Source organism: Panulirus ornatus, chromosome 5 (genome assembly GCF_036320965.1).
Source record: "Panulirus ornatus isolate Po-2019 chromosome 5, ASM3632096v1, whole genome shotgun sequence".
NCBI lineage: Eukaryota > Metazoa > Arthropoda > Malacostraca > Decapoda > Palinuridae > Panulirus > Panulirus ornatus.
In genome coordinates, this window is record NC_092228.1 from 41,313,531 (window position 1) to 41,329,536 (window position 16,006).

Here is a 16,006-nt window from a genome sequence, read left to right on the forward strand (position 1 = left end):
CCTAACCTAACCTAACCTCCTGGGACCTAACCTAACCTAACCTAACCTAACCTAACCTAACCTAACCTCCTGGGACCTAACCTAACCTAACCTAACCTAACCTAACCTAACCTAACCTCACAACCCCCAAAACCTCGCATAACCTCTTTGGCACCTAATCTCACCATCTACAAACCTTCAAACATTGTCTTCAGAGATCTCGCGCCTCACAACAACAACAACAACAACAATAACAACAACCCATCCTAAGTCAATTCCTGGGTTGTTACAACCTTCCCTTCGTCTTGTACAACCCCACCCACCCCAACATGGAGGCCTATTTGTACACTGGGTAATCACCACCCACAACCACACCAGGCTTTGACCACCACAAGGCCATTCCCCTTTTCCAACAACCTGGTTGTTAACGTTACAACTGGCGGGGGGGGGGGGACGATCTCCCGGGGGGTGTCGTGCCCACAACCTCGTGTTATTTTAACCTTTTTCCAGAGACACAATCACACAGGAAGTCTCATAATCTCTCTCTCTCTCTCTCTCTCTCTCTCTCTCTCTCTCTCTCTCGTGTGTGTGTGTGTGTGTGTGTGTGTACCACAACCCTGTACCATTACTGAGACCTTTCGTGAATGTTATACAAACTTGTGAAAAAATCTTACACTCTGGGATCATATACAACCCCCAGGGATCATATACAACCCCCAGGGATCATATACAACCCACATGGGATCTTCGATAATCGTCTGGGATCTTTCACAACCCTCTGGGATATTCCATGACCCCCTCTGGTATTTCACAACCCCTTTACGTTACACGTACACAACGAGCATTACAAGCACGGTGTTTGCACATTGTTTGGGTGAAGAACGATTTTAACACCGAATTTCAACCTTATGCCCCTTTGGGCAGGAAGGCACAACCCTTGGTTGTGGTGACCTGACCTTTGACCTGACCGTCCAAGGCCATCAGGGGTCGTTCGGTCGTCTGCCCATAGCGTCGTTCACGTATGAACGTATCGTAACAAGACTTGGATCCTCCAGGGTTGAAAGAAAACGTCTTGTGTGTGTGCCTCCTATTTTGAATTTTTCCCTGTTCTACAACTTCTTACAACTTTTGTGTGTGTTGTTAACATTCGCTGTTGTGATAATATGTTGTGCGTGTGGTTATATATATATATATATATATATATATATATATATATATATATATATATATATATATATATATATACTTTAACATTTAGAAAAATAGAGGGTTTTATACACGTGAAATATGAAAGTGACGTAGGCATGCAAATCACTCACACACACTTAACATACACGTATAACATTGACTATGTACACACACACACACACACACACGTTGCATCAAAACGCTTTTAAAATGTGCGAAGTATTAAAGGGGTCAGAACACGTTGGCCAAAATGGAATTTAAGATAAAAATAACACCTAAAAAAACATTGAGTTTAAAAATAAGGCTAAAATAAGCGAGAGTAATTAATTATATTTGACCTGGTGATTATATTTGACCTGTTAGTCATATTGTAGTCAAACATGACATAGTACAAATGAGAAATAGGTAGTTAATGGGGTGGTGGTCCAGCCATATAATTACCATGAATATAATGCAAGCCGTAGTTAGGAAGTGCCATACCACGTACCATACACACAATGGCCAACACATCAAAATACATAACATTGTAGTTAAAAGGAATAAAAAAAAGCGGTGGGTAAACAAAGGGTTCATAAGGTGAGGTTAGGAGTGTTAAATGATAAATGTGTTAGGTAGATAATTAAAGGTGGAGTAGTGGTAGATGCATAAGTAGATAAACCACAGGAGAATTTGTGTATGGGAGGGGTAGACATTTTGAACCTAGGGTTTGTGTGGCTGGTGATGAAAATGTGTCTGGTGGCATTTAAATCTGTCTGATGGCATTTAAATCTGTCTGATGGCATTTAAATATGTCTGATTGCATTTAAATGTGTCTGATGGCATTTAAATGTGTCTGTGTCTGATGGCATTTAAATATGTCTGATCGCATTTAAATGTGTCTGATCGCATTTAAATGTGTCTGATGGCATTTAAATATGTATGATGGCATTTAAATATGTCTGATGGCATTTAAATATGTCTGATGGCATTTGAGTATGTCTGATGGCATTTAAATATGTCTGATGGCATTAAAATATGTCTGATGGCATTTAAATATGTCTGATGGCATTTAAATATGTCTGATGGCATTTGAATATGTCTGATGGCATTTGAATGTGTCTGATGGCATTTAAATGTGTCTGATGGCATTTAAATATGGAGGTCACACTTCGTTATGTGGTGTCACAAAGAACTACCCAACAGCCTCTTTACATCGTACATTACGTCATAACTAGTCGTTACCTCTCGAGTGGGGTTCCATACATAGGCTCCAAACGATGAAATGAGAGAGAGAGAGAGAGAGAGAGAGAGAGAGAGAGAGAGAGAGAGAGAGAGAGAGAGAGAGATGGTGCTAGGCTAAATAGGATAACGAATTATTGTTGTTAAAGAGTTGTTAAAGTTGTTAAAGAGTATATAACAAGTTATAAAGACGGAAGTTACATGCTAAATAATATTCCACCATGAAGTAAATACGATAATGGTTTGATTTGATAACAAACCACAAGTTATTATACCAGTTATGTTAACAGAAAACAAATATATATATATATATATATACGAAGCTAGAACAACCAGAGATTATAAATATAATATTAAACATGAGATTTGTTTAGATGAAAAGGATGAATTTTTATGAATGTGTATGTAGTACATTAGTGTAGGAAGATGTATCATAATACAGAAAGGGCAAGAGTAAAATTCCCTCTACGTAATGTATAAAATCAATAGGTTGATTATACACATACACACACACATACACACACACACACACACACACACACTGTTGCTATAAATACACTCACATGTACATATATAGATCCATGTGTGGCCAGTGTGTATGTATACACGCGATATACACATCAGTCACTTTAAACGCAATATGTACACTTCACTTGCTATAGGCACACACACACACACACACACACACACACACACACACAAAATCACGCGTATATTAATTTCAAATAATGTGTGATGTGTATAGAACTCGGGTTTACACCATGTAAATTACGTTATATAAATTAATTCATATCACTCACTGTTATCTTCATGAATTTAGCCTTGGTCAAAATTACATAAGGCAGAGAAAGCCACATATGGCCATGACATATATATATATATATATATATATATATATATATATATATATATATATATATATATATATATATATATATAATTTATATTAAACGTGTAGTTAACTCTTGCTATATCCAGCAATATTTGTTTCATGTTTGTTTTGTCAACAACACCCACAACATGGCTGTTTTGTTGACATTCACAAATATTGTTTATCATTGCCATCACATCTAAATATTCGTAAATATCAATCATTTCATCTGAATATTATTATTTTTTTTTTGTTTTCCAAAATATTCGGGTTCACTTTGAGGCCAGCGTGGTCCAGTATGATCAATTTTCCGTCCGTGTGGGCGCTATTGAGCGGAGGGAAGCGGACCTAACCCATGTTATTATGTCTTCCCTCACTTCCACACACACACGGGAGGGCCATTATTCATCGATTTATATTGTAGTCACTATTTTCTTCAGCCCCCGTAGGTCTAAATGTATATAGGGGGGGTTTGACAGGGCCCCCACCCTCGTGGGGGAAGATCGGCACACTAGATATCACCTTACGTTTGGCAGCGACGCTATCCATGCCGAAAGCCGGGCCAGCACTGCGCTGGTTGCCGGGCTAGCTGGCCCTCTCGTACGCATGCACGCACGCACACACACACACACACACACACACACACACACACACACACACACACGTATACACACACACACACACACACACACGTATACACACACACACACACACACACACACACACACACACACACACACACACACACTCATACACATGCGGTACACACGCCTAGCCGAATATATGTGTGTGTATATATATATATATATATATATATATATATATATATATATATATATATATATATATATATATATATATATAAATAATACGTATTCGCTGTCTCCCGCGTGTGCGAGGTAGCGCAAGGAAACAGACGAAAGAATGGCCCTACCCACCCACATACACATGTATATACATACACGTCCACACACAGCACATATATATACCTATACATTTCAACGTATACATATACGTACACAGACATATACATATACACACATGTACATAATTCATACTTGCTGCCTTCATCCATTCCCGTCGCCACCTCGCCACACATGAAGATAGGGATAACTGGTGTACATAATGGTTTCCGCTTAGGCTATGGTTCTGCACACACACACACACACACACACACACACATATATATATATATATATATATATATATATATATATATATATATATATATATATATATATATATATATATATATATATTTCGGTAGCAATCATACCTTCTCATAACATGCATTATGTGCACATATGATGACTTTAAATCAGTGAGGCAGTTAAGGCTTTTAAAAGGTCAGTGGATTACTACATAGCAATAACAGCTTGTTAACATGGTTAATTTGTAGTTACTGTTGTTTGAATAGATATAAAGTATGGAGGAATAGCTTGTAGTATTATCATTGAATACCATGTCATAGATCAAGTGTCAAAAAAAAAAGATGCGTAATTAATAGATTTAAAACTATTACATATATATATTTAGCCCAATCCAATTAAAGTAATTATTTTAAACGCAGGAATATTAATGTTGCTTTAAAATCATGGTTTTGTGAGCAGTGTTTAGTATATTTATATGAATTAATGTACTATAATAACTATCGTGAAGTACATATTCAATATATTTACTTTCTGCAAAAGTGTGAGCATATAAACGTGTTCTATTCCGTTCTATTCTATACACATAGAAACTGATTGAAAGAAAATGAATAGATTGTAAGGTATTTCTTACAACTGTTGTGTAAGATTTTTACAACATTTGATTTCGAAAAATAGTCTCCAAAAACTTGAGAAAAAAGTAATTTATTCAAAAGTTTCTGTTTAATTACCACAAATTTCTCTTAAAATGGGGTTAAGGATATATATTGACCATAGAATCGCGACAACAGACATTGGTTATAAACATATTGTTACAATATGATAACGTGGAAAATGTGGTTCGATTTAATTGTGTGTTAATATATTACTCTCTTCAAACTACCTTAATATTAAGCCATTTTAAAATTAAACACGTTGCATGTTGCTTAATCAACATCTCGGTGAATTATACCCGATGTGATATTAAATTAATGCTTAATTAGATGAACCATAAAGTTAATGACAACCCAATTTATATATGTGTTGACACTTTTTGAAAATTCGAATTTCGAAAATTGGAATAATTGTTTGCTTGGTCGACTTAATGCGTCCCTGGGGAGTATATAATAAGTGTTTAATAAGTATATAATATATTAAGTGTTTAATAAGAATTTATAGATATATGTATAGTGTATAGAATTAGAATAACTCCCGAATCAGTGTTTGAATTTGTCTCACTCCCCCTTTTCAATTAAGAAATTTCTCTGTTTTGAAGAAAACGAAGTAATACATTGACGTTTTTCATGGACTTCAATGATTTCTACACATAATGAATTAATGCACATAGAAAACAGATGGTGTGACAGCACTTACTTTCCATGGGTTGGCTTCTAAAATCCAGCAACATAATTCTTGAACATGCACTTTGCCGTTTAACGTGAATCATTATGCCATGCGTGCGTCATGCAGTGTTTTGTGGCCACCATGCGCAACATGCGCGCGCAGCACACTCGCCAGATGGGAGGGGGGGAGGAGTAGAGACGTGGAAACACAAGTGTTGTTTCCACTGGTGGTTTACGTACGACTCCCTCACTCACACACACACTCGTATTGGGGGAAAATGTCCACAATATTAACCTGGTGTTTGACCTTCAGCCTCCAAAGTCTGGGGGAAAATAATGACTTCCCTCTTCTTCAAATATCTTTTAAGCCATTTTTTTGTGGTTTCATTCCATCCAGGTTTTCCCCTCCTGTATTTCGCCTCTGTTTTCAGACACACTAGGCTACTACCTGGTCGCTGCACTGTATGGACGGTTGAACGCCTTATAGTAATGCCAGTAATTAACACTCAGTTGTCTCTAAATGACCACTTAATTGTCTTTTGCAGTTAACAACGTGGTATACTGACTCACTGTCTGTGCTCTGGGGTGTGTGTGTGGGGGGGGGAGACGTCTTTTGGCAGAGTTTACACTTCGCCATAAAAATGGCGTCTCTTATCTGGTATTATTGCCACATGGACGTTATTAATACACTCTACTTGACGTTATTAGCGTTGTTATTAATTTACATATTCACTTTGCGTCTGGGTAAATCGTTTTCTGAAAACACATATGGCGTTTTTTTTTCCCCCATCTATTTTTATAAACGTGTCACGTTAACCTCGTGAGGTGGGTTGCCAGCTACCTGTTATTATTATGAGATTTGGAACTTTCCAGTTATACAGTGTTGGCTTTTATATATTCTCACGTCATGGAGCAAATGATACAGCAAAACTCACACTCACACACACACTTCTCCTCCATCGTAATCATGAAGGTAAAGAAATATGAAATTGCTTAATAATCGATTGAATAACGTTATGAAAAATGGTTTGGTAAAACTGGAAAGACGTACTTGGCAACTCTTAAGCCCCGCCCATTGGGGAGCCACACTCCGATTTCCATATAAAATGAATAATTACTTTATTGTAATGATCTTCGTGATGATTAACTTACCTATATCACACTCGTGAAGTCAAGATTTTTAACATTTTATTAGTAAAAAGTTAAGATTGGTCGTTATATATTTATTTTGGTTGCTGAAGTCCACCATATCTTGACCCAGCGCCACCTATGGCCACATGTTGAATAACACATGTCACCAATACATAACATGATGGGAATTCATAAGATATGTAGGTTTACGGTTGCATATTTGGGTTTGAATACTATGGCTTAAAACCACACATATATTGTTTTTTTTGGCAAGATTCATACATAGTTTTGTCATTGTTATTTCAGGTATGTGTAGGAAACATTAACAGTAAATTGTTAAGTTTTTGAATTTGTTGTGTGTGTGTGTGTGTGTGTGTGTGTGTGTGTGTGGAGTGTATAATGAGCAGTTTTGATTAGAGTTGGTAATAAGCTTATGTGTACCGCTGGTGAGATAATATTTCTATCCCTTATACAGTGTTTGTATCTTGAATAATCATTATATATTTCATATTATATGCCGACGTTTTTTTTTGTTTAGGTCAATATATTTTTTTTGTCACCTCGAAAACCCATAATATTACCTTGCTCTTGTGTTAAAGTCGAGTCTGCAAACCAGACTTTTCCAAAAATCCATCCACTAATCCTGTTTAGATATTAACTTATCTACTTTTCCAGCTATGTTAAGGAGACTTAGTAATGTAATTATGAATTTATTTACTGGACCATTAACTGCTTCCGTGTAGTCGTCAGACATTTATCATCTTCGTATTTTGGCTCCTCTTACTTTCAAAAACATCATATACTCCATCTGTACCCTCCCCAGTTTTTCCATTCTTTAAGAGCATTATAATGCTCCTCTCTTTGCTCTGTATTCTCTTCCCTACATAGAGTCCTTTATTTCCTCATCCTCACTCCCACTATACCAAGTCTTTTCATAATTTTCCATTTTTTTTTCTCATTCGTTGTTACAATCATTCTTAAACACTTGTCCAGTATGTATTACAGTAATTAATGTATCCCACAAGACATAAGCAATGGCTAGTATATTTCTGTACTTCCAGAAAGCATTTGACAAAGTCCCCTGCGTTAAATTGATGCTCAAGGTCCAGGCTTTGGGGATTACTGTTTGCAAAGGCAATTGGATCGTTTGGGGATTACTAGTGTTTGCAAAGGCAATTGGATCGTTTGGGGATTACTAGTGTTTGCAAAGGAAATGGGATCGAAGGCTAGTAAGGTGATAGGAGGCTGAGGGTCGTAATGAATGGGGAATCATTATTGTGGTCACCCGTTCCTAGTGGGGTGCCCCAGGGATCCATCCTTGGGCCTGAATTTTTTATCATATATCAACGATATTGATGTAGGGCTGAATAATTTGTAGAGTTAACACGGAGGTTGCTGATGCCGTATTAACTAAGATAGGCTAAGATTGCAATAGGATCCAGGAAAACTCAAGCTTATTCTTACTATTGTTTTTTTATAAAATGTGGAGGCATGCATGACAGTCATGTTTATTCTACCTCAAGATTTTCTTACTAAAATTTCCTTCGGGCTTATTAATCCTGCAAGATTTTTTTTTTCTCGGCATGTTGGTATATAGTGGGGAGGGAGCCCTTTATGTACTATTTTTTCAGTTATTGCTGTGGAGTGCATTTTTTTTTCTAGGCCACATGACATCAGTTTAACCTTTAGTCTTTGTAACTACGTGACATGTGAACTTCTAAGTGATTTACAATGGTTGGTTATGGGGAATCGTGTTTGCAACAAGAATAGCTTCTTTATGGTGGTTTAATTGCACAAAATTTATCGTTAATTCGAGGATTAATGATTGATTTTGTACTCCGGACTTGTTCTGTTGATATGATAAAGCCTTATTTTTTTCCTATGTTAGCTGAGATGGCATGGGCAGCTGACACCCTAATCATCATTATCCCATTCATGCATTTTGTGAGTTTAAGGCACAATCAGATCATGGATATCACGAAGTTCAAAAGTGAAACTATATCCTAATATTTGCCTTTGTCAACCTCATTGGTAGATTCCATCATCCATTCCAAGATTAACAATTAAGTGTACAATTGATCCTTCTCACATCGTGTAATGGAGATACAGAAGTCAGTTTGAAAGCCATGACATATAAAATTTCAACTTACAGTATACACTGTGCCTAATGATAGCTTAATTTTACTGCATTTAATACTGAAGTGTCAAAGGTATTGCAGAGGATTGATCTGAGCAAAGCTTAGGTTTAATAAATGTTGCAAGTAACGAAGCTCTATGAAGTTGAACAGTGGATAACAATGTGATAAATAGTTTCTTTGGAGCATTCATGTATCCAGTTCACATATGTAAAGGCTGTTAACAGTGCTAATGCTTGCATGATAATACTATATGTATAATCCATAAGTACCTTTATTCAAAAATTTCATTAAGTTTATCAGTTACAGTCCTGCAAATACTTGTGACCGAAGGTAACAAAACTCCACAAGACCAGTTAAGATTTATTGAAGATATTTTATAAGACAGATTAAGCTGCAAAATGAGTCACAACTCGCTGAAGTTGCCACCACGCGAGGATAAAAACCTTAATAATGTACAGACGCTCAGGTAAATGTTTAATGTACAATGCTCATTTACACTACTGGAATCTATGACTTAGCGTATATGGACACCTGGTAGCAGTAATGATGCAGCTGAAGGTCCCCCACCCCATCAAGACAATTCATCCCAGGTGAACTTAGTTCCCTTGACTTCTCCACATCTCTCTCGGAATAATCAACATGCAGTGATCATTAGACCCCAGCAGTTTCAACTTTGCTGCAGGTTTAGGCCTCGAGCTCCACAGCCAAACCAACTTTGTGTCCACCCTGGTTAAAGTTCTTCCCGTCAATTAGAGTGGAGAGAGTTAGTGTAATACCGTCACGGACCTTCTGCTGATAACCCAAGCCGACCTGAGAGGAGTTATTCACCTTAGCTCGTAGTGCAGCATCCTTGTCCAGAGCATACTTACACCCGATAGAGAAACGTGTAGTGTTGGATCCAGCTGACCAGGCCAAGTCGACTGCACCCTCTAATTCAGGGTTAATTTTGTGGTAGAGAGAGCCACCAAATTCTGCCCCATCATTAGCATACGTATGGAGGATGAAATCTGGGTTTGTAAAGCCAACAGCAAAGTTATTCTTGGTCAGCTTGGACTTGGCGGTATCAAAGGACATCTGATAACCAACGAGCCAATTTTTGTAGTTGAACACAGCAGCACCATTCACAACTGGGCCACCAATATCCAACGTGGAATCAAGATTGACAGCCAAAGCATCAGTCTTATATGTTGATTTGAGTACTCCAGACTTTTTGCCTGTCTGTGGGGCAAAGGTAGTGTTGAGAACGAGTTTAAGACCCTTAGCAACCTTGTCCTCCAACGCTACTTCTGTATTCAAGGTGTTATCAGTGTTCCACTTCTCGGTGAATGTCAGACCTGAAAAATACAGATAGCTATATTCTCTATGGCTTATATAAAAAAGTAATATTTGGAATGATACAAAATCAACTTTAAATGAATCTTCCCATCTAATACTTATGACTAGTAAAAATAATTGTTTTGAGCTTTAAAATATAAACTACAGCGTCTGGTATGTTCAACCTGGAAAGCTTACGTATTTGAATCAGACACTGTCAGTATAATAATACCCGAAACTGGAGATAATTTGAGACAAGAAAAACAGTTTACAAAAACTGAATGCAAGCTTGGCACACAGAAAGTCTAGCACATTAAAAGAAAATCCACTTAGTTACATAACCCCATCCTGTGACTTACCATGTTAATTTGGGGAAACTTCATTACATGTAAAGGGCATCCAACCTTCCCTGTGACTGCTTCAAACATACAATGAAGACACTAAGCTTAAGCCAGTTACTTGAAAGATATTCTTTTCTAAGCAATCAATACTGCTGAAAGCATTTATTGAAATCTTTTTTTAGTGAGGACTCACAACCAAAGCCTTCACTATATTAGCCCAATATCCAATGAGGATGGAGTATCAGTAAAGAGGAAAATACACAACTGTGAACAGAATACTCGAACACTGGTGAAGATCATTATAATACCAGCAATGGGCCCAAAATGGATTATTTCTGTTTTACAGCTCATCTTTCAGTAACCCAAATGAATCAGGTCAATTCACATGTATGGTCTGACTATCCCAATATAGTCTTGTACGTACAAATAATATCACTAATTCATAATTTCCGTACCCTGTTTTTACTATTTCATTAAAAAATCTAACAGCAGGAAGCACGAAACACTAAAATGCTTCACTCTACATCCTTCTCGACTAACTTCTTTACGAACACTAACACATGATAATGATAACCTTAAAGATCGGCTGATTTTCAAGTAACTGCCTTATGATTATATTTGAAGTTCGTTTGGTAACCTTAATGACTGGTTGGTCTTTAGACAGTAACCAATATACCACAGGGCCTGGGTGTTGCTAACCTTAATGTTACATGTTTAACTGGTTTCACCAATCTCTTTGGTGCTCCACGAATGTGATCTTACAAAGCTTCCTTAACCTTATTTGTTGGCATTTGGTCAGAAGCTCTCCAAACCTAGAATAGTCACACACTGAGAAAGATTCCAGTCCAGAGACTTTTTAAGCACGATTCAGAATAAACTAGCTCCACAGTGACTTTCACTAGTGTGTCTAAATCCACACTGATAAAACCAAAGTCAACATTGTTTGCACCTCCTTAGTGACATGTTAAGTTTACAGGTCTTCCTTTAAAAAAAAAATAAAATTTCTACACTTATCACATTGATCTATTAAGTTTCTGTTCTCTTTCATGATCACAAACAGCCTTGTTAAGACCCAGTAGTATGTTGCTGTTTGAATTCAGTTGCATTTATTGAAAGTTTAGAGTCAAGATACTATAATTCTTTTTAACATCAACAGACAGTATATGATAGAGGTAAATTAATACAAAGCCAAGCTGCTCACTATTTAATGTGTAACTAATAATACAGCCATACTGTTCTGTCAAAATTCCACTACTTTGCGTGCTAAAAATGATCAAGTTGACGGCTAGGACTGGTGATTTGTTACACTTAATAGCATCTCATTTCTACTCATGAAATGAAATCTTTACACTGTTATGGTTTCATCTTCATAACAATAAAACCAAGAAACTTTTAGTGGTGTGCTTATTGTACTAAAAAAATCATGTTAAAACGAAGAAACTCTGACTTACCATGCTCCTTCACTTTGTACTTGGTCTCGAGATTACCAGCAACCTTTCCCGATTCCAAGGAGTTGTTTCCACCTGCTGTGATCTCCACTCCAGTGTTGGTTTTGCTCTTGCACTGAAGTTTCAGCAAACCAAAGTGGTAACCCTTGCCAAAAACATCTTTGGCAGACTTGCCAAGATCAGCATACACAGGTGGAGCCATCTTGTTCTGTAAAAAAATGTCAATTATAATTATGCTAGTCTTTGTGTATGTGATTACCTTTTAGTACAAAATTGCCTTGTAATATGTAAACAGTGAGATATTTACTGACGGAGCAACAGAAATTAATGGAATGGAACAAGAATAATATCAGACCTGAGTAAAATTGCAGCAGCTAGGACAGGAGCAGATGTCCTTGATTTGCCCTCTTTGGAACAAGAAAATGGGAATATGAAACTATATATAAATTATTAACCCAGTAAAAAATAGACAAACTGTTCTCTGAACTTATAAGAAGGCAAACTGGATGATATGCCAGATTTGTGGACAAGGAAGGTAATGCAAATACCACTAGAAAATCCAAATGCCTACATGGTAAAATATAAGTGTAAGAGGTAGAACCTCTGGAGTTTATGGCATGTAAAGCTTAGTTTAAAGTGTAACAGATGATTTGTATGACAAGGATGGGGAAGATTTGTATTGTCGAAAACTAGTACCAGTGAGTGTTCTGGTGGTTGTTTAGTTTGTTTATGGCTTTCATGCTCTTGCCTGTAATGTGTGGAGTGAATATCAAGTGTGCTTCATGTGTGAAACCAAGGACGGTTAGTGTTCTGTCGAGTGGGACTGGTTATCATTCAAGGTAATGTAAACGGAAAGGTTTGGGTTATGTCTCTGTGGGTAACATAGTAATAGTAACATTGATGAAATTGTGAGGATCAGATATTTTGGGTTAATAAATATCTAACCTGTAACAAGATTTCTAGAAATATACAAACATTAATGTCCACTGTCGAGGACTAAGTGCTTGTGGGAAAGCTAGGTAGTCATGAAAACAGCTACCTTGTCACCTATTTGTCTCCATTTGCTGCCATTTGGCAAGATGTTCAATCATGGTTGCGTGTAAAGTATTAGCTAGAATATTTAAAATACCAATGCATCCTGACTACTAGGTACAGTTTTCATAGATTCCATTGATTCTGTAAATGCGGTCACGTAATTTCATATCAACCCCTCCTTATTCCATCTTCGTAACTCTTACAACTATTGCCTTAGTACGAGAGTATGAAAGGAAGCTCTAACTTATACTTCACCAAAGTTATTCTGTTTTCTGAAGACTACACTACCACAGGAACATAGAATTAATGTCCAAAGCTCTTGGTACTGTGTGTTAGGAAGTTACATGACCTACAGATGGTAATGGTTACCCTCAGGCACCACATTATGTCCATACAGTGTTTCATAAACCACAAAAGAAAGAAAAAGGTAATTCATTAATAAAAAGATGCCGATGTTCTAGCTTTGGAATTTTCATTCGACTAGTGAACTCCATGTTTTGCATAATCAGTTAGGTGTGTGGAGTTTTCATAGTAGTAATATTTTATCTCGGTACTGAAGAGAGATATGAAGGAGGGGGAAAACACGAGTTAATAATGAAAACATGTTCAAAAATTTATATACCTTCGTTTTCAGAGCGTTAAATGTATCTCATGCGAATTTCCCTCGTTTCAGATAGCATGCAGCTGTACATTTGTATCAAGTGGAAGCCAGTATGCGTCACAAGATTCAAGAGAAAAAAAGGATTGGACAAGGTAATTGGCAAATAAAAAACCCTAAGATTTGACATTTCCAAAAATATACTTGAGTACCTCCCCGATAAAGACAGTATTTAGTTTGTGGTATGTTGTTCTCTAACACAATAATTTATAAAGTAATGGTAATACAATTGGATTTTTATTTACTTTTTTTTTTAACAGGAAGAAAATTACTTATTATCGAATAATTTATCTATATATTCATTATGAAATGTCTAATACTGACCACTTATCTTTTAGTACCGAATGTGTGTGGCGTCACATATGGAGAAAGGAATCGGTACTTTAAGCATTCTGCGGAATCTTTCTTCAAAAGGTGCTGTTTCAAGTAAAGGAGTGGTTTCAGCATCCCATCAACGCAGACGAAAAATCTATAATCAGTGATAAGGTAAGATAAAATTTAGTTTTATCTTTAGCTGTACATAACATTGTGCTGATCATATGAGGGATGACGACCAACAGCAAATATCTTCCTGGTTTTCCGTGGAGATTTTATTGAGATTTTAATAATAATGAAAAATTATTATAGAACCCCAATAAAGTCCCATGTAGAGATTAAATGTCAGCCACCGGCACGACCAATAATTTTGTGAAAGTCAACACGCAAAGTGTGAAGCCATAGCAAATTACTCGCTGGAGGCCCTTAAATATTCCTGCTAGTTCTGTTTTATATATATCTTTTTTTTTCTGTTACAAAAGTAGAAACAATGTTTCAGATAAACTGTATAGATGAGACAGCTGTTTACCCCATATTTTCCCTGGACTTCAAAGGCCTAGTTAGTTTACTTTGAGGTTTATTTTTATTTCTGCAAATGACAATGATTCAGGTAAAGTATATTGTCATGATTCGGGTAAAGTATATAATTTCTCTCTCTCTCTCTCTCTCTCTCTCTCTCTCTCTCTCTCTCTCTCTCTCTCTCTCAGCATGTAGGCAATCCTCTTGCAACATCATCAAAATGTATTCAACCACGACTCGTTTTCTGGGTAATTTCGTAAGAAAAAAAATCCAGGCAATGGTTTGGTCCCCCAAATCTACAAATTTAGTCATAGAATCTCGAAATTGCAAAGTAAAATCCAATATTTGCTCTGAAATACACGAGTTGGCTGGAATAAATATGCCGGTCTTGCAAACCCTCAAACAAAAGAATAATGAATGAAAATGTCAGATTTTAAAGGTCATGTCTTTTTTTATGGACAGTATTGAAGTGTTGAAGTGCCACACCTACTGTAGTGTGGTGGTGTAATGATAAGTGCAATTAGCCGGTTGCCTCCTGTCAAAATTTCACGTTTTTTCACATAATTGACTTTTTAAAAATATTTGCATTTCGTCTTCACTGTCACAGTATGACTTACGTCGTGAAAGTAACACCTTCTCTTGTCACTTGAGGTGTGGACAGTGTCTTGCGTCAATAAAGTTACACAACCACGGTGGGGAGCCGGAAGGGCGAAATCTAGCGTGTACCGAACACCCGCTTCGCCCTTATGCTCTCCCATTACAGCATTACATAACCCTACTGTAATGGTGGTATTCCAAGGAGACGGAATAGAACATGGAAACTGGTAATAAAGGTAATAGTAAGTACAATGGAACGACTGACTAGCCAATGACGTCGTTAGGCGGCGTAACGAGGTTGATAGAGGTGGAAGTAGTGGAGTTTCCGTAGGTGGAGCCGGCTCTAAGGTGCGTCGTCTGCTACCACCAACCACCAACACCCCATTTTTGAGAGCACGTTTCACCCCATCAAAACCCAACCTCTTCCCCTCCTCAACCTCACCCCCCAAGGCCGGCACTGGCCTACAAGACACTCGGGAGAGGGGTAATACAAGCAGTGGGGCGAGGGCCAAGTGATGAGAGAGGGAGGGGGAAAAAAGGGGGACAATATTTACCTAAGTGTGGCTGGTGTCTTGAAGGTTGTCGGTGGATCAGCTGGGCAGGAGGACCAGACCAGCTCGCACGCAGAACTGAAGTGGAGCAACTCTTTCCTCTCCACCTATTAACGACTATTATCGTATATAACTATTAACTAGATATTTATTATATTATTATTAATTCTAATCTTTCGTTTATAATTATCAAAGTGAATGAGGTATGCTAATTGGCCTCGTTTATCTAAAGA

General features: G+C 37.2%; 2 protein-coding genes and 1 long non-coding RNA gene across 6 annotated transcripts in view; 1 reads left to right on the forward strand and 2 right to left on the reverse strand.

The window, feature by feature from the left end:
• Positions 1-6,326, reverse strand: part of LOC139748718 (uncharacterized) — a 17,717-nt gene extending 11,391 nt beyond the window's left edge. For 2 of the 3 annotated variants that reach the window (XM_071662078.1, XM_071662077.1), the window contains exon 1: positions 5,758-6,326. In XM_071662078.1, the coding sequence (XP_071518179.1) occupies positions 5,758-5,830 (73 nt within the window). In that variant the 5' untranslated portion in view covers positions 5,831-6,326. Of the gene's footprint in view, positions 1-3,783; positions 3,823-5,757 lie in introns of those variants that run through there. The other variant, XM_071662079.1, reaches the window with a different exon arrangement.
• LOC139748722 (uncharacterized) overlaps positions 1-14,785 on the forward strand; it is a 39,083-nt gene extending 24,298 nt beyond the window's left edge. The window contains exons 2-3 of the long non-coding RNA XR_011712808.1: positions 13,807-13,886; positions 14,130-14,785. This is a non-coding gene — a long non-coding RNA (uncharacterized lncRNA). The remainder of the gene's footprint in view (positions 1-13,806; positions 13,887-14,129) is intronic.
• LOC139748720 (non-selective voltage-gated ion channel VDAC2-like) lies at positions 9,344-15,934 on the reverse strand. Of its 2 annotated transcripts, none has more exons than XM_071662082.1 (3): positions 15,777-15,934; positions 12,102-12,306; positions 9,344-10,329 (listed from the first exon to the last, which is right to left on the reverse strand). In XM_071662082.1, the coding sequence occupies exons 2-3, from the start codon at positions 12,298-12,300 to the stop codon at positions 9,680-9,682; spliced, it is 849 nt and encodes a 282-aa protein (XP_071518183.1). In that variant the 5' UTR covers positions 12,301-12,306; positions 15,777-15,934; the 3' UTR covers positions 9,344-9,679. The 2 variants fall into 2 exon arrangements, with proteins under 2 accessions (XP_071518183.1, XP_071518184.1); XM_071662083.1 differs by lacking the exon at positions 15,777-15,934 and adding an exon at positions 15,492-15,600.
• Positions 15,935-16,006: the final 72 nt, after the last annotated feature.